Source organism: Vanessa tameamea, chromosome 10, assembly GCF_037043105.1.
Source record: "Vanessa tameamea isolate UH-Manoa-2023 chromosome 10, ilVanTame1 primary haplotype, whole genome shotgun sequence".
NCBI classification, from domain to species: Eukaryota; Metazoa; Arthropoda; class Insecta; order Lepidoptera; family Nymphalidae; genus Vanessa; species Vanessa tameamea.
Genome location: NC_087318.1, coordinates 12557558 through 12583637, shown reverse-complemented (window position 1 = coordinate 12583637; position 26080 = coordinate 12557558). Strand labels below are relative to the sequence as shown.

At 32.8% G+C, this 26080-nt stretch overlaps 1 protein-coding gene across 2 annotated transcripts in view; it reads left to right on the top strand.

The window, feature by feature from the left end:
* The window catches only part of LOC113392050 (kinesin-like protein CG14535), a 368367-nt gene that overhangs the window by 329037 nt on the left and 13250 nt on the right, over positions 1–26080 (top strand). For both annotated transcript variants that reach the window (XM_064215983.1, XM_026628293.2), the window contains one exon: positions 23652–23855. In XM_064215983.1, coding sequence (XP_064072053.1) covers positions 23652–23855 — 204 coding nt within the window. The remainder of the gene's footprint in view (positions 1–23651; positions 23856–26080) is intronic.

Here is a 26080-nt window from a genome sequence, read left to right as displayed (position 1 = left end):
CTCGATTATGATGTCATTAGGTCCAGACCCATAGCGTTTCACTGTATTAATGTTGAAGTGAAATGGAAATTGCGATTCGAACTACTAAATGCCCCTGGAATTCGCTATCTTTCAACACTTAACACTCAGAATTGAGCATCAATGTCGTCGGGCCCATAAGACCCCGATACTAATTAATTTCGCGGACATTTGCGGTAGTAATAAGCTTATCAAACGTACATTTGCGGACAATGGGTCGTTGACAATAACCAGTATATGTAAGCAATTATCAAGGGTCGTTTGTAACGTAATTGGTGGGATAGGACTATTATGCTTTGATAATTATATTGCTTGAGGTCATATTAAGGTCATATTATGATATCACCGAATATTCGAACGTAACAATCACTTTTTTTTATCTCTTTGGTCTAGGGGGTGGCTAGGCTGAAGATCACGACAGGCACAAACCCGGGTGGAAGTAATAAATTGTTATTGGGTTTTTTGTCACCATATTTTAAGCAGCAGTCCGAAGTTAAAAAGATGCCAGTGTTCACACTCCCTTGCTTTGGAAAACGCGTATAGTCTGAACACAGGAAGCCTAGCCTAGCCGGTAAGTCCTGCACTTGAACTCTCAGTCACGTGGATTATGACACTTATGGAAGAGATAGTACATATGTGTTTCCACACACACTCAAAGATTATAATACCTCCTGCATAGTTGAAAATGACGGCCGTGACAAAAATCGGACGTCACGTTTTTTAATGAAACTAGAAGAACGCAAATATATTGCTTCCATCGTTCTTCATAATAAAGCGATTCCATGAGACAAGACAGAATAAAAAGACTATTTTAATCTCGAATAGTTTCCCTAGAGAAAATAAAATTCATCCGCCATTTTTTTCTCCGCCTTTACTAAGCGTGCCTACGTCCACTTATCTTTCCAGTACGACGGATTCGCGTTTAAAAATATTGTACATCACACGATATACGATTATTGTAATACCTTATTACAATACTGCCGTTGAATTGAATATAGTTTATTGTTAATTGTGGTAATGTGCGATGGTCACGTGATCACTACCCGGCACACCGCTGTGAATGCAATAAATACATCGTCTAATGGGTCACAAAGAACTGCCCCTATACTCCTTTTGTTTCAATGAAATAGAATTTATTTTAACAAAAAGTATAGATTTTTTATGGAGTTCTAGCTCTGCCTGTATGCGAAGATTTAATAATAATTATATCTTCCATCCAATTAAAAGTAAAACTATGCTAGAGGTGGGTACTGTATTAGGCGATGATGGTGATAATCGACTTTTAAAAGATGAAAAAACATACTCATTATATAGAAACACTATTGAATCAGACTCAAATATAAAAAAAACACTGAAAGATCCCCGAACCGATACGCGCAGATATTAACGAAAAACACGACTTCGATATTTTATTAGCGAAGAGTTATGAGATAACAATTACTAACCAAATACTTCAATAACTTTAACAGTGTCATAATGACGACTTAAATGAATTATATGCCACCAATAGCTTGTGATAAGTTTACAGCAATGTATACAAAAAAAGACCGTGCATTGCATTTTTAAATGTTACATATGTATAATGGAATTGTCCGCTCATATTCAGCCTTGAAATTATAATTAAAATTAATTCTTATATGACACATATGAATTCCTATTATTTATATAATTTGAAAAAAAAATTAGCAAAATTTAACTTAAAATATCAACGACGAATGTGTATCAGATCCTTTAAATTGTGTCTTGTAAAATGACAATGACAGCACTACAGTTTCAATATATATACAAATGATTCGAAGTACACAAGAACTCAGTAAGATGGAACGATCTCGTACTATAGCTGACCGTTTTTCCTCTTATCTAACATTGTGAGTCCTGTAATTACTATGCCCATCTTGCTGCTCACTCGCCGAGTCCCTTTTATACCTCCGACGAATCAAAAGCGATGCGACATGTTAAAAAAACATCGAGATTTATCGGACCTGTAGTCGTGTCGGATCGGTCGTGATGTGTAAACAACTTTATATAAGATGAAACACGCGTACTAAAACCGCTCGTTACAAGTCAAGAGATCTTGACATAATGGCACAGAAAGGGTTTTGTAAGCGCTTCTTGTGATACTTATATTGATCGAGCATCATAGAACAAAGGGATTCCTTTCATAGCGTCTTTATTTATAAACTAAGAATGTCCCGCGGCTTCCCGCTCGTTAAATTTGGATGGTAGGTAGGACTAGCTGATTATACACTTAATGGTCAGTAGTTGTCTAAATAATAAACTTGCCTTACATCGTCAATGGGCAACCAAACCTTGAAAACTAAGATATTATGTCCTTACGCCTGGTATACTGGTTTAATCACAATCGCTTGTCGGTAGGATATGTGATATGCGGGTGGTACCTACTCAGACGACGCAATGCCTTAACGCAACATGTTAACAATGTAACGCATTTGTTACATTTCAATACATGCAGGTTACATGAGGACATTTTGTTTTCCTCCCAAGAGACCAGATTAATTTTAAACCCAATTAAGAACATGGCAATTCAGTAATGAATTGCTTTCGTGAACTGAACCTGCAATCTTTAAGGTTTTGTTCTAAGCACTGGACCACCTCAGCTCTTGTGTTTTAAGTGTAAAAGGAATTAATGAAATCAAAATTCGTGATACTGCTTCTCGACACAGACAATATTTACGGAGGAATGTTTATTATGAAAGTGAATTATGCAACACAAACTATCTTGAAACTTGAACACGCTGTATAAACAAAAGCCAGCTAAGAATAACAATAGTCAGAACCACTAATATAAACGTTTCGTTTTAAGCCAAAACTTATCCGGTGTTTCTCGCTTCGCTGGCTGACATTTCAAAATAAAAATAAAATCTATTGTATCTCTCTTTTGACCCACTTTTAAAAACCCGTTTACCTATAACAGGCTTTTTATTATGAAAAGAATTCAGAAACTCCGACAAAAGATGAGAAAGGTCGAGACAAAAGTTATCGGCATTTAAACCAAACAAAGCCAGAAGTTTTTCATACCAAATAATTATATTTTAGCTTAAATTTTATTTAATATAAAAATAAATGAAATATATATTGCCCATCGTAAATCTTCAAATGTGATAACTGTTACTATAATAGATGTTGTGCAAATTCAACAGAACAACTTAGTTTTTTAAAGAGTCATATTGGGGGAAATATTGTTTTGTGGCCAAGTGACCAGATTCGAATCGGGCTAGTGAAATGTATTGTAATAACTCATTAGGAGAAAAACATTACAAAGTATTAGTTAAAAATTTTAAATGTTCACAGACACTAGAGCGAAATCGTTATCAGTCTAGGAATTTAGTCAAAACAATTTGCACGTCCGAAAATAAACTTTGGTCTCTTATTTAAAATGCAGTTGACAGAGGCGTGGACCGGAGGCTCTGCATAAAACATTATCTGCCGAGAGATATCGATTGCGTCGCGTAATTGCCTGCCCTTCCTTCTTATTGACAAGGAGATTCCTTTGAAAATCGTTTATTTTTCTCATTCAAAGATAAGGTTTAACGAAAAGGCATCGAGGCTATAATTGTGTATTGAGTTTTTCATTTATTGGATTCTTAGCTTTTGACTGATTAGCTCTTTAAACGAACTTTAATCACAGCCTCGACATAATTATATATTAATATCGTTTTTTATGTAATCGGACCACCTGATATTAAATGGTCAGCACCGCCCATAGACATTGGCCCTGTAAGAAATAATAACCATTCCCTACATAACACCTATGCGCAATTAAACTTGGGAGCTAAGATGTTATATCCCTTATTCCTACAGTTACACTGGTACAATCAGCATTCAAACCAGACCACATCAATACTAAGTATTGCTGTTTGGCGGTAGAATGTCTGCTAAGTGAGTGGTAACCACCCAGACGGACTCACACAAAGCCCTACCACCAAGATAATTTCTACTACGCCTTCAGTTCTTGCATTTTACATTTTTCCTTAACGTGCACAAATATTCATTACGTTGGTAAAGTACATGACTTCATAGTATTACAACTGACGAAGTAGGAGAGAAAGCTGACACGTCGCCGCTATTGAATATGTAAGCAAGAAATAAACACAAATAAAAAAATATATGTTTGACACGTGTACGAATAGAAACGAAACCAACGAGATCAAAATACACGATTAACTAAAAGCGAAAAAAATTCCGTCGTGTCGCCAATTCACACCACAGCGTTACGAAAATCATTCGGAACGAATTCACAATATTTGCCCCGGCTACGTTATTAGTTCTGCAGAAGTGTGAACTCCAACCGCAGAGTTCAACGGTCTCCGGGGTCCTGAATACGGGTATATTAAAGTGCAGCACAATAAATTTGAATAAAGGATAGTTATGGAGTTTTCGTGTTCGCTACTGTATTAATGTAGCTAATAGCTTTGTTTGTTAATCGTATTATCTATGCGCAATCTTTGTTGTCATGATAAAACTTGTAATTATTACCATACTACAAAACAAGAACAATCCCTGCTTTCTGATTAAAATTTACGTTGTCATTAACCCTATAATAATACTAATAATTACTAGCTCTTTTAATTTGTAATTTGAACGATTTTTCAATTAAACGTTAAAAAATGTTTTATCAAGTTAAGATTTGATTATATAATATATATACTATATTCTAACAAGCATATATATATATATATATATATCATTGAATGCTACACAGTTGTAAGTTACACCGAGAAGAACCGACAAGAAACTTAGCAGTTACTTTTTTAATTAGTATTTTTGATAATTTTTTATATAACGTAACCTGTGTAGAACAAATCTGGCAACTGGAATTAAAACAAGTTCCACCGAACCGAGCAAACTTTGGGTACGAGTTTTATATGGATTCAATATTTTTCAAACGAAATTACTTAATTATTTACAATTAAAAATATTATTTATTATTAATTTACTATGTTTAAATAATAAATGATTAATTTAAATCTTAATTTACTTGCTATATAAATATAAAAATCATATTTTTTTTATTTTGCATTAAATTACACGAAATATGGCTGATATTCAAATTACAAAACATAAAAAGAATAATTAGTTGTTTCACAATTTCGTGTTTAACGTGTAACTACTTTATATGTCATTTATTTATAATAATTTTAATGCTACGGTTATAGCTGGTGGTAACATATAAACACCGCCGTAAATAAACGAGGCCTAGAACACAAATAGCCGCCGGCTAAGCTATACAATATTGCCTTTAGTAACCAATGGATCGATACAGCTCACACATGCTTTGTTAATGAACTGAAATTAATCTAGACAGACTTTTATCTGTCAAAGCTAGAATAAAAGACGAACAAGATATATATATACATATGTATATCTTTACTAATAATCATCTGCGTAACGAAAGTCTATTATACGCTGTTGTAACCAAATCTTCTCGTATACTTCGCCCCTTGAGCCTACAATTACACTCAAACGTCAAACTTTATTCTTTAAGAAACATTTTAGATAAGGTATTGTTCATAATGGACCGATAAATCTCGCGTTAACTATTTTAATGCATGTCATTTGTTACGGGTTTAGTACCGCTAGGTCATTTGCATGTTCAATCGCTCCCCGCAGACTGATGTGACAAGTTATGTCATTTGTGAGTACAAATTCTTAACTGCTAAAGCCATTCTGACCGCGGCTTAATGATAATACTTTCGTAAAGGGCCCTGTGTGAATGACCACTGACCTTAAGTATTGTTCGTCACGGAAATCTAATGTCGTGCGGTTGTGTTATTTGTCATTTCTTATTTGTAATTAGATTATTTAATGTTTTATTGTGTTATTACGGTTGGTAATTTTTTTTTTAATTTGTCGTTTTTACTCAAGTACAGTACAGTAGCTTAGAATAAAAACATATGAAAAAGATAAAAGCGCTATACGATGGAAAAAAAGAAAAATACCTAAACATACAAACTTTTTTTCATTTTTTTTTTTGATAGACGAACGAGTAATTTGTTTACACATAAACCAATGCCAATACGAGAAAACCACGGCAATACGAGAAGTAATAATCACTTCTTATACCATCAGTGCGCCGCCAAGCATATTCTAAGATGTTATGTCCCTTGTGCCTGTAATTATACTGACCTACTCACCCTTTTAACCTTAACACAATTTCCCTCTCAACGGCGTATTTTATTCCGTATTTTAAAATCATATTACCGGTCTCTAATCCTCCGTTGGAATCAGCTGAAACTAGTCATCTAAAAATTTGACAAAGATTTATTTATTTTATTCTTCATCTCCCTTCAAAATAAGCATAAGATGCATAAAAATAGATTTAACAATAATAATTTAAGTATTTTTTATTTATATAAAAAAAAATAGGCTACAACAACTTTAAACCAAAGGCAAGCAAAGCGTTTGTTAAATCACTTAGTTGAAAGTTTCGGAAACATCGGGACGCCTAAATAATTAAAGTAAGGTAACGACCTTTAAATGCTCGGCACATACCTCCTTCCTCGTTTAGGAGTTGAAGGGTGGGGCACCACGGTACTCCAGTGTGGGCGGATCATGTGTTACAATTTATTCCAAAATACATAGGTTTCCTCACGTATTCTCTGCTATGCACTAAACAGGATAAACAAAAATGAGGAAACACCACGTGATGCTTAATCTTCTTAAACCTATTGGTGAGATTCACGTATTCTTGCGCGTCATATACAAGCCCGTAAGGGTACCTTCTCACATATTCTATCAATAAATATCACTATCTATTGATGTTATCATTTGGTTTAAAGACTGTTATTCAATGTTAATACAGTCACAAGAGACATAACATCTTAGTCCCAGATTTGGTGGTGGATTCGACAATCCATCACATGTGTATATAATCACATCGACATGATGATTTCGGGTTCAAACCCAGGCAAGCACCACTGAATTTTCATGTGCTTAATTTGTGTTTATAATTCATCTTGTGCTCGGCGGTGAAGGAAAACATCGTGAAGAGACCTGCATGTGTCCAATTTCAACTAAATTCTGCCACATGTGTATTTCACCAACCCGCATTGGAGCAGCGTGGTAGAATATGCTCCAAACCTTCTCCTCAAAGGGAGAGGAGGCCTTAGCCCAGCAGTGGGAAATTTACAGGCTGCTAATATAATGTAATGTAAATGTCGATGTAAAGGATTGTTACTATTTCTAATAACTCTAATATATATAGGCGGTGGCGACCACTTAACACCAGAAGCAACATTTGTCAGGACATCTTTAAATAAAAAAAATCTACGGAACAACTGGCCTTGAAGAAATATGTAATTTAAATACATTTCAAACAGTTTACTATACTTACTTGAAATAAGTGAACTATATAAACCAAGCTGCTGAAATTAACTTAGTTAAGGCATATGTCATACCTCAGTCCGCTCGTAACGTCAACGCGGTAAACTGCGATATATGACCCAGGAGCCAACTTATTAACGGCTAAAGTTTTTGATACTTCGTATATCACATGTGTTCCCTTTCTTGCCAAACTTGACGTACCTTTATTCCTGGTAATAAGATTTCTAAGTCGTAAAATAAATATCTTCTTTTAATTAGTGTTAGATAACTTTTTGTGGGTTTCAATTAAATTTGATGACGGTTTTGATATGTCATAAATGCGGAATATTTTTGCTTAATAATATGACAATAATAATTTATTTATTTAAATTTGTTCAGATTAAAATTAATGATCTCAAAATACTTGAACGTATCCTTCAAAATGTATCATTGTCTTCGTCATATAAAATTGTTCTAATGCTTTCCTTTTATACATTACAAAAAATGTATTGTTGTCTTCAGTCGTAGAAACACAAACCATCCATCCAACCTAACTTGACAGGCGTTATTTCTTCTTTAAATTGTAAAATAATTTTAAAAATATTCCGTCACTTAAAATACTTATAAATTGTGAATGATAACGATACCTCATTCATTCAATCCACATTCTCGCATTTCTCCAAGCGAATATAGTTGAAGAACATTTTTTTGCTCCTCAAAGTTTAAATACGTAACCCTAATTTACCCGCCTTCGTTCTTGAACTCCGATCACGTATTTTTCCCTTAACTTCAGTACGCACAATGTACGACAAAGTTCTTGGAAATTGTAACGAAGAAACTCGCTTCGTATTTGTTCAACTAGCAAAATATTGTTATTATAAATTTGCAATGTCTGACTATTTATATAGAATAAAATATCCATAACATTAAACTTCAGCTCGGCAGATATTACTTAATAAAATGAGTGGTCGTCATTAGTTAAGACAAAATACATTTAAATGGTAAACAGATACAACACATTCATCAACTTATAAATAATATTCAAATACCTGATATACGATAGAAAAACACACCAGAAAAAGCGTCATTAGATATTCACTAACAGAACTTTGTAATCGAGAACTCTAAACACGCGAATCCAATCACAACGGACTGAAATCAAAACAGCTTAACTAATTATTAAGTTTGTCGAAGCGAGGCAGTCAGAATTTCAGAACTTGTTTAATTTGTGGCACAGAAGAAGTGTCCCTCGTTCGCGTTTAGGCACGTAATCGCTCTTAAAACTTGTAACAATCGTTAGGGTGAAGTATCTATACACTAGATATAACTAACGGGAATCGCTGATGCGGTTCACAAAAAAATTACCAAGTTTGAATTGAGAACTTGACATTCTTTCGTTGCCCTAAATTTGATATATTTTTTTTTATTTTTATACAAACTCATTAATTTTATGAATAAATGAATGGCATAGTTTTGCAATTTAATTTACCAAGTAGTATAATTTTTGGATTTCAAGTTAAACATGCAATATAATATAGAAACTAGCTTTTCCACGCGGTTTTATCCGCATTAAACGTTAATTCTTTGCTCCTGTTGACCGTAGCGTGATGTATACATATGTATGTGATATGATATTACCTTTATATCTAACGCATTACGCGTTCAAACAAGTTTTCGTGTTTCATGCAACAGGGTTGATATTAATATATTATATATAAATAAACTAAAAAGTAACTTAAAAGGAACTATTTGCAATAAGATAGCTATAAATGCGCTTGAAAGGGAAATCGTAAAAATAAAAAAATTGGCGAATTTCGACCAAACGTGATACTTCTCAATTATTCATTTCGCTTTCCGTTTACGTTCATCATACTATTAAATTTATTCAAGCCTCATGAATTCACAAGGAAGCTACATCGTGTGCCAATAATTTGAAAATATCTTCAGATGGTTGAAATTATTAATGGTTATATTCAAATTAAATTCTAATTAATTTTCCATCTAAACCAATTGTCTTGTATTTTTTGTCAAAATATATAATTATATCAATAAGTAGATGTGCTAATGAGTTCCGTTGTCTACCTGTCTCAAGCTTACGAACTGCGTTTAAGGGCCATCAGCGTTAATGAGACTCTCCACTGCCCCTCGCTGATTAAATATTTTGCCTTTTTCACCTTTTAATAACGGGAAATAATCTTAATTTTTATTTTTCACGGTCGTTAGTATTTTTATAACTGATATTTAGCAGATATTCAAGATAATAGGCGACTCGAAACAAACGGACAAATAAAAATTAAAGCAAATGTCACTCACTGAATAGACAAGATTGAATATTACTGCATGAGTTCTAGATACTGGTTAATTTAGAAAATTATCACTTTTAAAGTTATTTTCTCACAACAAAAACAAATAGCGTGCCTCTGTTCATCTTACGTGTCAAACTAGCCTATGTACGCCACAGTAATCCAATTTGCTGTGAGTTCCTTCCAACTTGCCACAACTTGCTAGACTTAGTGATTTAAATTTACAACTTTGTCCGTCTCCCCGTACACTTGCAATTTTAACGATCACCCTTAAACTTTACTTAAAATCAGATTTTGCTTTTAAGATGGAGGTAACAGCCGAGTGTCTTGTTCTTTAAAAAAAATCTAATATTTGTTTAATAACCGCTGAACTTATTTTTAGTTAGTTAAAGTCTAAGTCGTATTTTTCATTAAAATACTTTTCACATTCCGTTACTTAGAAATATACGTAGGAGCCAGATGATAGTATTGTTGAGAATCCCGGGACAGAAGAGTACTTCTATCAAGTCCGCAATTTCGAACTGCGATTTTCAAACAGAAAATATCCGTATTTGTTGAGAATTTATTTAAGAAAGTTTTGTAAAAATACAACAATTTGATTTGTCCAAAAAATCGATTACCATTTTTATCAAATAGATAAACTATTATATTGAAAAACTAGCAACATTATCATTGAAATTATTCTGTTCACCTATTAACATACGTCCTTGATCATTTATATTTATAGTAATCAAAACAAGTTTCAAACATTATCGTCTATAAAACATCAAAGAAGGACGGAATGGAGTTCACTTCATGGCACCTCAGAGTAATTTGGTCGGAGTGTCTTTTTATTTTTCTCGAGTTTATGAGATCGTTTGCGGCGATTCCACCTCTTTGCAATTTATCACTGACGCTATCAATTGTCGCAAATAGCTTAAGGTTTAACGTCCAGCATATGTTTTTCGAACAACATGAACCTAAATTTTAACTTACTCATGAGTAAATAGTACTGCAGAGTGTGTGCAGTTTGAAATTGACTTAAAGTTATGTTGATATTGATCAAACCATTGTATAATTGAATTTGCGCTGATCTTTTTTCCTTAATTACATTTCGAGGGCAATATTCATATTTACTACTACGCAAATTTGTTTTGGACAACAAAAAAAGGAAAAATACTCCAGTACAATTTCATTGAATAAACTGTTGTATTTGTTTATTATTTATAAATTCCCTTTGTTATTAATATTTTAGTTTGTTTTATCATAATAAAACAAATCATAGGACTTAAAAGTAAAAGGCTTTAATATGGCAATGCCTTACGAAGAACGTCAAGTCAAATCAAAATATACTTTACTCAAGAACGTTTTTACGAGCACCTTTGAATCGTCGTTACACTGGATCACTTTAGCTGTAACGCTACTTTTCCACGATTTAAATTTTTTAATTACAAAGTTACCCTCCACATGGCGACACTGTCGATGTCATCAATAAACTATAGATTCAAGAACAGGTTCTCATTCTAAATAGCAACGTAGCGCTTTGTGGACTTCGATCCTAAGCAACCGCTTTAAGATTTTGTATTTCATTTCGATTTAATTCAAAGCAATTACTTAAGTAAATGGTAATTGAGTTTAACCCTTTAAGGAAATTCACGGCCGGTTTTATTTTATTAGAGAATTAAGGGTACGTTTTATTTTGCACTGCTTAAAATTTTATTACACCTTTAATAATAATGTTGCAATCTACAATAATAGAATTTAAAAATTTTCAACAATGTTAAATTAATTTTGTTATCATATCACAAGAATACGTTATGAATACTTTTGATATTGTCAAAGACAATAGAAGACAATAACGATAGGAGACATATATGAAGCCGAGATGGTCGAGTGGATAGAACGCGTGCATCTTAACCGATGATTTCGGGTTTAAGCCCAGACAAGCACGAATGAATTTTCCTGTGCTTATTTTTTTATAATTCATCTCGTGCTCGGCGGTGAAGGAAAACATCGTGAGGAAACCTGCATGTGTCTAATTTCAACGAAATTCTGCCACATGTGTATTCCACCAACCCGCATTGGAGCAGCGTAGTGGAATATGCTCCAAACCTTCTCCTCAAAAGGGGAGGCCTTAGCCCAGCATTGGGAAATTTACAGGCTATTAATGTTTTATGTTATGTGACATTAAATATGCTGCAGATCTATTCTTTGATAACATATTGGTATCTCACCGCAGAACACGTTCGTGAAATGTCAGAAGGTTATAATATAAGACGTTGAGTGTAATATTGATGGAGAAATGGAGTTCTTGCAGAATAAATTTGTAGTCCACTACTGTAAAACGTTAATTTTTGTTATTGATTAACGAAATAAGTCTGTAAGTTACTGGATACTACAATACATAGTAAAATAAAACATAAGTCTTCCGGTTGACAGTGTATTGCAACGATAAAGTAAGGTGTTACAAATATTTTATACATTTACGTAATTTTTTATTATTTACAACCACTAAGGAGAATGTGTCTTCTTATATGCCATTTATATATCTATATATATCAATATTAGACAAAATTAGTAAATTACTAAAGCAGCTAAGAAAATAATAATGTCTCAAATTGAGAGCATTAATCGACTAATATTAACAAAAACAATGTATTTATTTTTAATGAATTTAGGAAATTTTAACTTTAAGATGAGGAAATAGAAATGTCATCTTTGAATGTATTTTATCCGTACGAAGTCGGCATGGCCAGCATATTACAGACAGTATTTGATACATCCAATTATAGAAGTACTGAAAATGCCGTTTGAACTAAATCATATTTTAACAAAAAAATAAGTGGCTACAAAAATGTTTTCTTCAAAATTTTCCAAATCGGTTCATAAACGACGGAATTCTGATATAAATTAAAAAATACATCCGAATCGATAACTACCTACTTTTTTTGAAGTCGGTTAATAATATATTTCGCTGTTGTAACCGAAACAAATCAAATGTAATATTGAAGGAACGGATATCAAGTGAATAGTCTAGGAATGGTGAGCGGGCGGAATCTCATAATATTTTATAGTAGCGAAGATAACCAACCATTTATATACAGGAGCAGACAAGAGTCGTAACTCCGTAACCGATGTTGGTTTAAATCTGGCACCGCGACGCCCCCTTTGATAATTTTCACCTGAGCGTAGCGCCCCGCGGCGCGCCCTCTTCAAATTTATGTTGCCTGAGATACCATTTTCATTGTAAGAATTCGAATCAAGAGATAAAATTACTAAAAGAGACATTAGTTAAAAAAATATTTTGCTATATTATGATATTAAATTTATCGAATATGTTTTATTTTAAATCACACACTCTTATTTGTTTCAAAATTTATTTATATAAATTATTAATAAGAATAATTTAAAAAATCTTCTAATGATTACTTCGATACAGTTCTATGTGCATATCAAGTACGAAATCCAGACTCCATTCCATAGTACTTCAAATTCTTCAATGTGCGCATATCATTTCCATCATATATTTTTATATCCATGTCTCTAAGATCGAGGGTTTGAGTGTCGCTTACAATATTACGATGTTAACCACCATAGACGATTTACATAATTCATTCAGAGCCCGTGATAGGCTCAACGTATGCTTTGATCTAAAGTACACCAAACGTTAATTGAACCTTTTAAGGGGCCCGTGTTAGTTTGCTAACTGATATTAGTTTCATGCTTGAATATAATGAAAGTGACGTTGACTTGTTAAAAAAAAAATGTTTTTCTTTATGTATTAACTTCTTAGTTTAATAACCAATTATTGTGAGACTGCGCGTTAAAGGTGTATTTTATATGTGATTATATTGTTTTCCAGATTAAATTTTATCTTTAGCATGAAATCCGGCTGGAAGGACCATTTTTTAACTATTCAGTATTATATTAAATACAGTATTATAGTGCTTGAAACTAGATTTCAACACACAATATTCGATTAAAAACGGTAGGTATTTCTTGATACCAATTTATACGAACGAAATAATTTTGGATAAGTGTTTTATTCATGTACGACGATTTTCTTACACCTTTCGTGACGCAAGTCTTAACAACAAAGCTAGTGGGTTTAAGAATACTCAAGAAAAGTCCAATGATTTCTTATTCTCTTTTAAAATAATTTTAGTTTTATTTTTTTCAAAGAATACTTTCAAGCACAATTATTTCACGTAGTCCTTAAGACCGTTACAAATAAAATTCAAAACTGTGTCAAGAGTATTTGAAACAGAAGGAATTATGGCTTTGAAATATTTTTAATAAAGCTTTTACTGAAAATGGATGCTATCATTAACAGCTGCGGGATTAAAGCAAGCGAATAAACAAATAAATTATTTTGAATCTGTGAATGTCAGGGATTTAAAAAATAAATAACATAAAACACAAGGACCCTTGCAAACTGCACGCCGCGCGCTGTCGATAACACGTCAATCGAACGACAAATTTGTTTGTCCAATTGGCTATAAAGAATATCAGAATATTGAGGGTCGTGGCCACGACCTGATTGATTAAAGTCGACTCTCATAAATATTTATGAGTTTGCATCGTTTTTCGACGATTGAATATAAGACTCTTAGGTATTTCAAAAATAAAACCCAACTATCTACCAACTCCCATTGGAGCAACATGGTGGAATTAGCTCCAAACCTTCTCCTCTAAGGTAAAAAGCTTAAGCCCAGCGGTGGGACGTTTAATATTACTTTACTTTTTTTACCATACATTACCACATTCGAGTATGCGTGTTGAGCAATTTTGAATCGTAATTTTCCATGATTATATGTAAATCTATCATCTCTCCAGTACCCTCCATTCAAACGTGGTGCAATATAAAAAACCGTAGTAAGAGCGTGGGATTGGTTTATTTCAAAACCATTACGCCATGTGGATTGATGGTGCTCAATGCTATCTTTTAATGTGGCTGGGGGTTTCAAACCTGCAACCATTCGGTTAAGATGGAGTAGTGAGCAACAATAGCTCTCTAAAAATCTAGTGATAAAATGAATTAAGTTATTTTTATTGACGAGCACATATACATATTCACACCTCTTAATTATTACCTATTTTAATTTAATTAATTACTTACCTATAAACATTTTACATAAAATACGTTTTGTAATATCCAGGCGATAGATCTCTAATGTATTTTAATTATCTCAACTTTCGGGGAGAGGACTGATTATCCTTAACACAGGCTATTTAATTTAGCCTACCTAGGATAGCCAGTACTTGACCTGTTTTTCTCTTGATGACCATATTATATTACACATTAAGTCTTTACTCATAGTGCAATCATGTAATAGTTTTATAGAGGTTTTCTGTATGAAATAACATAATTCTGTAATTCTGTACATATATACATATATGAACACAATAAATGTAAAAAATGCTTTATTAAAGCAAATTATGTATTCTTAGATGATCATTTTTACTCCTCGATTTCTATATTTTAGTGATCTTTGAAACGTATCTCCCTTCAAAGTTTATGACTCGAATATCTCAGCTTAGCACATGGAGGGACGTTTCATTACCGACTTTAATTTTATGCATGAACGCGTGCAACGTCACCAACATTGAACGTCTTGCTTCAATTTTACCCGGGAGAGGAAATATTGGGGCATCACAGAGGATTTTTTTATTTATTGAGTTTGTTCTGGATGTTGGCGTGTTGACATTATTTAAGAAAATCGTATTATCTATGATAGTAAATAATATTAACGTTATAACTAAAACAAAGTATTGAATTAAATATAAAGTTATCACCGCATTGGGTCGGAATATAACTTGTACGGAGCAAATACTATACAGTCAAATATATTATATATATCTTGTCTGGAAATAAACAAATATTAACAATACCCTCATTTAATATAATCTTGTATTGAATAATATGCTCTATTTGTCAAAGCTTTATTGGCATGTAGTTTAAATGTATTAATAGGCTTAGTTAAAAATAGCCGTGGTTACTTATTAAAGAAACAAATACCACACACGAGCCACAAACGAGACGGTTATGTTTTAAATGAGGCACCGAATAGACTTAAAAATTATTCGAGTAAACGTTATAATATTTGCTAATCAAAAATAATAACTATTACTTTAAACAAACAAAGTTTATTAAAAATGCCTGTTATCGGTAGGCTCTATAGGACATAATGTTGGCAACCTCAAATTTAATTTCGTAATAAAGTATAGTTTAATAATAATAATTTATTCCACATACTGATCATACATTTACTAAGTCTAGACAAGTAATCATGCAAACATTAAAGTTAACAAACACATAAGAGTAATTTTTGTTAATGACCAGCAAATTATGTATGTACTCGAACATTCATACATTACATTTGTATGTATATACGAACTGAACAAAAATTTTAATCTTTGTCAAGCGAACAAATGGGAGCCTGTGTTATTTACGAGGGCTCGAAAAAAAAATACAAAAATTTACCCGTGACGAAGCCATTCCGCTTGCTGACAACAAGATTTGTTTTTCTCAAAGTCAGTTTGTCATTCTGTTACGAATAGCGTTCGTCTGACAACACCGACTGTTAGAAATTTAAAGTTAGCGAAATATTTTTCTCACTTCTTGATAACTCTCTAAGCTACTGTCTCATGGGTGTGGCTTTTACTGCTGCAATTGGTGATGTTACGGGTTCATATCCCGAATTGGTCCAATGAGAAAATAATCTCAAATTCGTTAAGATAAAAATGAACAAATTGTGCACATAGTTCACACAAATACTTGTCACGCCAATCTTCCGTGTAGATTTGTATTATAGAGTTGATAGCTTGGCCCAAATTCGATCGGTATGACGTAATAGGCTATCAAACAATATTTTTTCCCTGAACGCGTTTTTCCAGGAATAAAGATAATATATAATATCTTAAGGAAAATATAAGTCGGAACCGTATCACATTTATTATTAAAAAGAGGATTAGAATTGTAATAAATGTACTCAGTACTATGTTACATTTTCTTGTAATGCATAATTTTATATGAAGTTATTTTATTTTAATTCGGTTTATGGCTACATATCGAGGTGAGGCTAAGCTGGTATCTGACGCCAAACACTAAGGATTTAGGGATTAACTCGTCAACCTAGCTTACTAGACTCAACTCGTCATAGGGAATTAAATTATTAGTCTGTCTTTTTGAGAAATGCTATAATATAACATTTAGCTGTAAATATGACGTCACTGTGATAAAATTGAAACCGTGTTTATTCATATCAATGCTGAGCCAAGATTTTAATCTTATTTCACTAACGAACTTTATTTTCAATTTTAAGTTATAAGGCCTGTTTTCATTTTAGTTTCCATCAGTAATTTATTAAACATTTAAAACAAAATCCGAACTTAACCTAAAAACATTTTCAACGAATGAGACGAAAATCAATAAGGCAGTATATCACAACATAGGATTTAATACGATACAAATATTACACTTAATATTTATTGATGATAGTACAATTTCTACTTCTTTAAATCTACTTACGCTGTATATGAAAGCCTTGAGTTAGATTATAGTCTAACTTCCATTTGGCATTCATCATCATCATCAACATCATTTCATTATTTCATTAGCAGCCTGTAAATTTCCCACTGCTGGGCTAAGGCCTCCTCTCCCTTTTTGAGGAGAAGATTTGGAGCATATTCCACCACGCTGCTCCAATGCGGGTTGGTGGAATACACATGTGGCAGAATTTCGTTGAAATTAGACACATGCAAGTTTTCTCGCGATGTTTTTCTTCACCGCTGAGCACGAGATGAATTATAAACACAAATTAAGCACATGAAATTCAGTGGTGCTTGCCTGGTTTTGAACCCGAAATCATCGGTTAAGATGTACGCGTTCTAACCACTGGGCCACCTCGGCTCATTTGGTATTACTAACACTAATATATTGCTTTTTGTGGTTGTAATTAGTTATATATCCCAACAAATAAATTTTCCTGTTCCTTTGAGACAGAAAGAAAGCATATCAGAAACATTCTCACAAGTGCCAATATCTGAACGGTTGAACGCATTTATATACAAATCAACGAAACGTTATTTTTATCTACCTTACTGAAAAAATAACAAAACCAATATACATAACACTTGAAACATATATATTAGACATTTTTTTTGCTGTATTTACTAACTTAGTATGTATACAAGGAAATACAAGATGGTCTAGTTCAGAACAGCAATTGTCCAAGTTACATCACCAAAGATGGCGGGTACGAGCCCAAAAATCTGTATTTTTCGTATGCTTTATTTGTGTTGCTAATTCATTTACTGCTCGACACAGACACGTATCGAAGAAAAAACTGCCAATTATTCTCTTGTAAGCTCCAAATCTTCTTTTTAAAAGGAGATAAGTCTTTTGCCAATGGAACATCTACACTCTGTTATTATAAAATGAAAAATGAGGCAAGAAAACATTTTTTATTTTCGTACAGCATTCGTGATTATGATGTCGATAAAACGCTTATCCAACAAAAAGAAACGCTAGACAATACCTCAATACTTGTTCTTCGCACGATGTCTGATATCGTTAGAAATAGCGTAACACGCAAGCTCCTTTTATCAATTTACACGAACATCTGGTTAGGCTATGTAACAGTGCCAATTGCTTGGGTTTCCTTGTCAATTCACTCAACGTATTAATGATATTTCTTACATGACAGACTTATTGCACAATACTAGAATTATTAATGATTTTAATTTAGGACATAATATTTAAATTTTATTGTAAACAGTTGACGATGTATTTAATTAAAGAATTAAAGTAAATAACTACTGAGTCCCTTATCCGTTCTCGTCAATAGGAACTAAGTTTCGAACTGGTAGTTGTTTTACATTCAATTTTATTGTGACCATACAAATGTTTTCTTATTCTTGCTTATGATTTACAAATAATTCTAACTTTATTTTCAATGATAATTTCTGCATCATATTTTAAATTAGTTTTTCATTTATTGACTCCAAAAATAATTGATTGGTTTTGAAAAATAATTTTATATACATTATGTTCCGTCTTAATTAGGAAAATCCGTCTGGGTGGTTACAATCCACACCCCACATATTCTACCATTTAACAGCATTAGATAGTATCATTGTGTTCCAGTTTGAAAGTAATTGAGCCAGAATGATCATAGACAAAAGCGGCATGTCTTGGTCTCCAAGGCTGTTCTGTCAGTGCCAAATGTCTTTGGGCGATAGTGATCACTTGTCATCAGTTGGAACACTTGCCTACCTGTATATAAAAGTAAATGATTGTCTACGTATTGAAATAAGTATTTTTATTTAAAGTAGTCAATTTTATTATTTATATTGTATTGTTACAATATCCAGCTGCTCGTCTTCAGGGAATCTGTTAGCGACATCTTGTCATAGACTTTTTCTCTTAACTTATTTTTCTTAATTGAAATTTTGTTTTCTTATTGCGGCCATTATTTAAGTGCAATAAAATATATATAAATTAAATCAAAGAATAATATTAAAAATTCATATGCTCTTTTGAAAATAACATCTCTTAAGAAAAATTAAATCATTTACAAATAAGTCTGTGTGTGTGTACCTATAACATATATGTTACATATAATATACTACGGTAAGCGTTGTCCCTTACCTTGAAATTACATTCACGTTCTTTACATAATTCTACATAAATACAATTTATTAATCGATAAATTTAACTTATTTTCATCATTATGTCTCTCAGATTATACAATCTTGTGAAACAATTCAACTGACATTTAATATAAAGTACGTTTCAGCTAATTCACTAACTATATTTGCATACACATCACTGAATGTAACATCGAACATCTTATCGATTCGTCCAGAACAATTGCCGTAATAGCGCAATTTGCATAACATCGTCCTGTCTCCGATAGCTTCAATAACTAATCAGTGCCATAAACCCTGGACTATTGTTAGCTTTGTAGGTTAAGCCTTGCTTTCATAATGAGTGTATTCCTGTTTCTCTTAGATTACACCTTCGGTACAGTTTTGTTCTAAGTAGGATTATCGGGCAAGTCTCTTGTAAATTGACAAATCATTGTCGTTTATTAACACTCTATAAATCGACTTCTAAGAAGTTCCGTAAATAAAATTAGCACTGTTTTTTTTTTAATAAGGTAGTTACTTTGATTTTGGAGGTTAATATATGTTATAAAGAATATATAAAGAATATATATATATAGATGACATATTATTATCATATGGTATATCAAACTTAAACTATCATAATGACTTCTTCCTGGCATTAAAACGATCATAGTAGTCATCGTCAACGGATGAAGACAACTACGTATGAGATACTCTTCCCCCCCCCCCCACCATAACACGCGGGCGAAGCCGTGAACGAAAGCTAGTATAATTTAAGTTCTTTATAAGTTGGATGGATTAACGTAAAGAGCGTAGTATTAAGGCTATTTATTTCAAGTAAAATTTAATATTGTGCATAAAATAAATAAAGATTTAAAAACAAAAATTGATAAATTCACATAAATATTCCGATGGGATAAAAATTCAACAACACTAGGGAGAGATTAGGCGTCACCTTACCAACTCAAGAATGTTACCGAGATGCCTAATAACTTTCAGAAATCAAACCCGAAACCTCATAATCAACAACCCTACAAGCATTTGGCATGGAAAATATAAGATAGCAAAAATCCCAAAACAAACAAAAATTTACCTCATCATAGTATCAGTGTCTGATAAATACAGTCATCTAGTCAATAGACAGAGCGACAAAGCAAAACATGGAAACTGTTGTTACGGCAGCAGAAGATCGTCACGCTAAAAAACTTCTTTGATGTTACGACACGTTTACATTCACAACACATTCACAAATTAGCGTGACATGTGTAATCACGTAATGGTATTCTGAAACCGTAATCAGAAAACCAGACACGTAACGTTACAATAGCTTATCTGCGAGAATTACGCCTATTAGCTGATTAGTGTAGACCCTCTTTTGCGTTGTGAGATTTTACGCATAGTAAAATTATTGCTGTTGATTTAAAAAAAAAAAATTATGTTTTAATTACATGATTCAATATATTTTTAATGTAATTTTATAATATGTGTCTTCGATTTAATTAAAGTATTATTTTAATGGGTGTTCGAATGAAAATAGTAGTAATATCTCAAATATTAGTTACAACTGCGGCTTAAAATATGTATGTCCGATTTAATTTATTAATTACATTAAGCAACACTTAATTAAAAGTAGGTGCTTAGAACATTAGCGATGTGTGATCTGTACCAACTGACATCTCAACTTGGGAATAAGCTACATGAACGTTATGTCATCTCGGAAAATAGTATGGTCAATCTATCTAAGGATCAACACTAACACCGCGCACGCTCATTGGTCAATTTAAATAGCGCGCGTTTCCCCGACTTCCCGTTACACACTTCCGTCCCTTTTCATCAAATAACTCAGATTGCAGGTAACGAAAGAAAAGATGTTATACATTAAAAATAATACAAATATATAAATAATTATTATAAAATTAAAACATACGAAATAGAAAAAAATACGCTGTAACTAATATCATATTTTCTTTTTACTATTAAAATAATTCCAATACTATATCTCGAATAGAATTAAAATCAAAATATACTTTATTCAAGGCTTTTACAAGCACTTTTGAATCGTCATTTAACAAACTATATTAAATAAAGCTACCACCAAAATGCACATTCTACCGAGAAGAACCGGCAAGAAACTCAGAAGTTACTCTTTTTCAACATTTAATTATCATTTTCAACATAATATAATACATCCTGTCCTGGAAGTCAACAAGTATTAGCTCACCAGGTTATCATTTTTCACAGGGAAGCCAGTTTTTAATTACGTGGATGAATTTTCAGTATTTTTTCGTTCATTTCTTTAATAATAAGTAGTACTTTGTTATAAGTTAGCGAGTTCAATTTAATTTAATCTAGTCTAAAAACTAAAACATGAAAACTTAACTCGAAATAATTCGGAAGACACCTTAAATAATAATTAAATGTATTCTCTGACATATTTATCGAACTAGTGTTTTATTACTTACGCGAATTTCTCCACCCCCTCCAACTTACTAATTCACGGATACAACGTGACGTAATTAATTCTCCTCTAATTACATAGTGATTTGCGTGACACGCTCCTAGAATTATGTAGGCAATCGCATCACAAGAACTACTCTATAATGGTTACATTTAGACATTAAATTCTAAGAATATTAAAACCGGACTAGTTTGTTAAACTATAACAATATTGTTTTTCAAATCATATACAACTATATGTAGGATACATTTTGTATTGATTATTACTTAGTCTTACTATATTGAGCCGAGATGGCCCAGTGGTTAGAACGCGTGCATCTTAACCGATGATTTCGGGTTCAAACCCAGGCAGGCACCACTGAATTTTCATGTGCTTAATTTGTGTTTATAATTCATCTCGTGCTCGGCAGTGAAGGAAAACATCGTGAGGAAACCTGCATGTGTCTAATTTCAACGAAATTCTGCCACATGTGTATTTCACCAACCCGCATTGGAGCAGCGTGGTGGAATATGCTCCAAACCTTCTCCTCTAAAAGGGAGAAGAGGCCTTAGCCCAGCAGTAGGAAATTTACAGGTTGCTAATGTAATGTAATGTATGTTACTATATAGATGAAAAAAAAGCGTGGAGTTAATGCTTGTTGACTTCCAGGCAGGAGACATAACATACATATATAATTATATTTAACTAACATGACTGTATTTTTAGATGTTGAAAAAGTACTCTTTTAGTTACTACTACTGAGTTGCTTGCCGGTTCTTATCGGTAGAATCTATTTTCCGAACCGGTGGTAGTAACTTAAAATAGTTTGTTAAATGACGATTCAAAAGTAAAAGCCTACATAAATAAAGTATATTTTGATTTTGATTTTAAATATTTGTACCTGTTACTTTTGACATCATAAGATTAGATGTTAGAGAGTATGATTACGGCTATATATTTTATGTAAATACATGTATTTTATAAAAAAAAAATTGTCATAAATTCGCCGGTCTACACTTAACAAAGTTACAGTAACAAAAATATTGAAACTATGAACCATATGATAAAAAATTTACTAGATTTACGCATAGAGCACAAAATTATTTGTATCACTTAAGTCCTCATACATCACGTTGAAACATGTGTCCCGGGACTGACGAATCTGTGCTTAACGAAGCGTCACAAACACGGCTTTGAAGTGTATTCACGCTTGTTTTCTATACAACAATGCAACAATAGAATAAACAGCGCTTAATGTTTCATTTGATAGTGTTTATTTCGTTTAGGCGCTCGTGGAAATTGTGATATTCAAATTCAAAGCCAAATATATTTATTTAACATAGAAGCATTACACTTTTTTATTGATTAGATAGATTGTAAAGTTACAATTATATTGGATATATAACGTTTATTCCGCTTTAGCTTGCAGTTAACATATTCAAGCGTATTTTCTAGACGTCTTTTATTAATATACACATTTTTTTTTTTATATTATTAGTCTGTACCAACTTTTTTGTTAACATATGTTTCTGTACAATGAATATGGTTTAAAAATATAGCCCTTTTTCGAATTTGAAACAAACTAAAAATGCTATATTTCACTATCCTTTAAAGAACCTTATAAACTTAAAACTGATAGGTTACCTTGGAATTTCGTAATTAATTATCTTTATGAGAATTTTGATCACGTGACCTATTTACCAGTCCACCTTCCAACATGAAATAAAAAACACACAATTACTCATACATACCTAAGAATACATTTATATGAGTATAACACGATAATATATAAATCACATTTTATAATAGGAAATTAAAGACAAGTTTTTCATTCTTTTTAAACGACAAATCGACGCTTCGTTTGAAGACGTCATACGACGAAGCTTTCATTACGGACTCTCGTTATTTGTGCGTTGCAAGCGAGCAATGTAATAATAACACATTTTTCATTGTTACAGGTGAAGGTGATGCTGCGTGTAGGAGCGACTGGGGAAGGTCCCTTCACCAGCGGCACGCAGACCTTCTCCTTGGATAAGCGCAAGAAACAAGTGACTTTATGCGAAACGGCGTCCGCGACGTCTGCTCCTGAAGACAGAAAAGTCGGAGTCGCTGCTCCTAAGATGTTCGCATTCGACGCCATCTTTTCTCAAGACGATGCACAGGTAATAATGCACAAAATATTATTTTATTTTAATAAAGGATACTCACGTAAAATATTCAAAAGTTATAACACAAATAAACACTTTTACTTGATAGCTTTGTCCAAGTCCGTCTGAATAGGTATTACCATCATAATATATTCTACCGCCAAGCTGCAATACTTAGTATTATTGGTTTCCGGCTTGAACGGTGAGTCACTGTTACTTCAGTCACAAAGGAGATGACATAGCTTACAAGGTTAGTGCCACATTGGTGGTCATATCACCAATGATGATTAGATTAATTCTTCTTACAGTGCCAATGTCTGTGATCAGTGGTGACCACTTACCATCAGATGGCCCGTTTGCCCGTCCACCTACCTATATCATAAAAAAAAAATATATTTCACATACACATATACAGAACAATATTTTTATTAGTGTTGCTTGTCTAAATTCGCCCCTTTTTTGCACAAAAAAGTTATGATATTTTTAAGAAATTCTAGTATTTTCTAATGTATAGATTAATTCATAAATATGACAAAATATTTCGTTCGAATAGTATTTGTAATCAAACTACGCTACATTTAGTAATCACATCAACCAAAGTTATCTTGAAATTCAGCATCATCGGATATTGTAAGGTCTCGTTGAATGCACCTTACAAGCTAGCTAGCTCCCGGGAGAAATAGTTACAGACCTAGTTATTACCTTTGGCTTTGCCCTGTAATCACTTTTTATTTTATGACAATGAGCTCGGAAATGAAGTGGTATCCACTTGTTGTTATTAATTTACATATTTCACATGTTTGATGATGATTCACATGACAGTAAATAATAAATAAATATTGGACAACATCACATACATTACTCTGATCCCAATGTAAGTAGCTAAAGCACTCGTATTATGGAAAATCAGAAGTAACGACGGTACCACAAACACCCAGACCCAAGACAACATAGAAAACTAATGAACTTTTTCTACATCGACTCGGCCGGGAATCGAACCCGGGACCTCGGAGTGTCGTACCCATGAAAACCGGTGTACACACTGCTCGACGACTCGATTGAGATAAATAATAATAAGGACAAAGATCTTATCAAATGACTCATTTAGGCGTTCCTACTATTAAAACAAACCTTAAACTGTGTATTACCTATATACCCGCATTGCAGCAGCGAGGTAGAATAGACTCTAAATCATAACTTAAGAGGATTGGTGACTTTTACCCAGAGGTTAAACATTTACGGGTTGATATTTCACAAGTTACTTCTTAGAAATTAATTAAAAAATTTTAAAGCGCCAATGATAATGAGCGTTGGTGGTTGAGCCTTCAAGACGGACAGAAGAAATTATAATCGTTCGATTTCCTACCATGAATAAAAAAAAAACATTTTTAGCAAACACTAAGAAAAAAATCTCATCTCAAATTTAAAATCAATAAGATTATAATTATAATATGAATGATATATTCCTTACTTTTAATTAATTTACATCAAAGGTGCCCAGGTAGGTAAACAGGTTGCAGTACTCTCAACAATTTTCTAAGTTGGCTCTTTTACAGCCGCTGTCACGACGTTCCGTAGTTCCGAAATTCATGCACATTTATCCTCGAATTTCATGTTTAAATTGTTAAAAGGCTGTGCAGCGTTCGAGTATCACCAACTATGCAGTAAAATTCACATTTTTCGAGAACATTGAAAGTTTAAAATATCTGAGAAAGTTTGTCGTGCGATGAGAACCTTTTCGATAGATATTTTGAAGGAATCAAAAAATATTTTTAATGTTGTTAAAGGATACTTAACTGAATATATCAATACTTTTACTTTACTATGTAAAAATACTTCGACCTCCGTAATCGAGTAGTGTGTACACCGGTTTTCATGGGTACGCCACTCCGAGGTCCCGGGTTCGATTCCCGGCCGAATCGATGTAGAAAAATTTATTAGTTTTCTATGTTGTCTTGGATCTGGGTGTTTGTGGTACCGTCGTTACTTCTGATTTTCCATAACACAAGTTCTTTAGCTACTTACATTGGGATCAGAGTAATGTATGTGATGTTGTCCAATATTTATTTATATTTATTTATTTATTTATACTATGTAATTTAATTAAATAGCGTTAAAATCGCTCATTTCTTTATAGTGTTTATGGCCTTCTCAACATCTCGTCATATTATTCTATTCCAGTTTTAAGGGTGGGTGATCCAGTATGAGTAAAGGCACAAGAGTCATAACATCTTAATTCC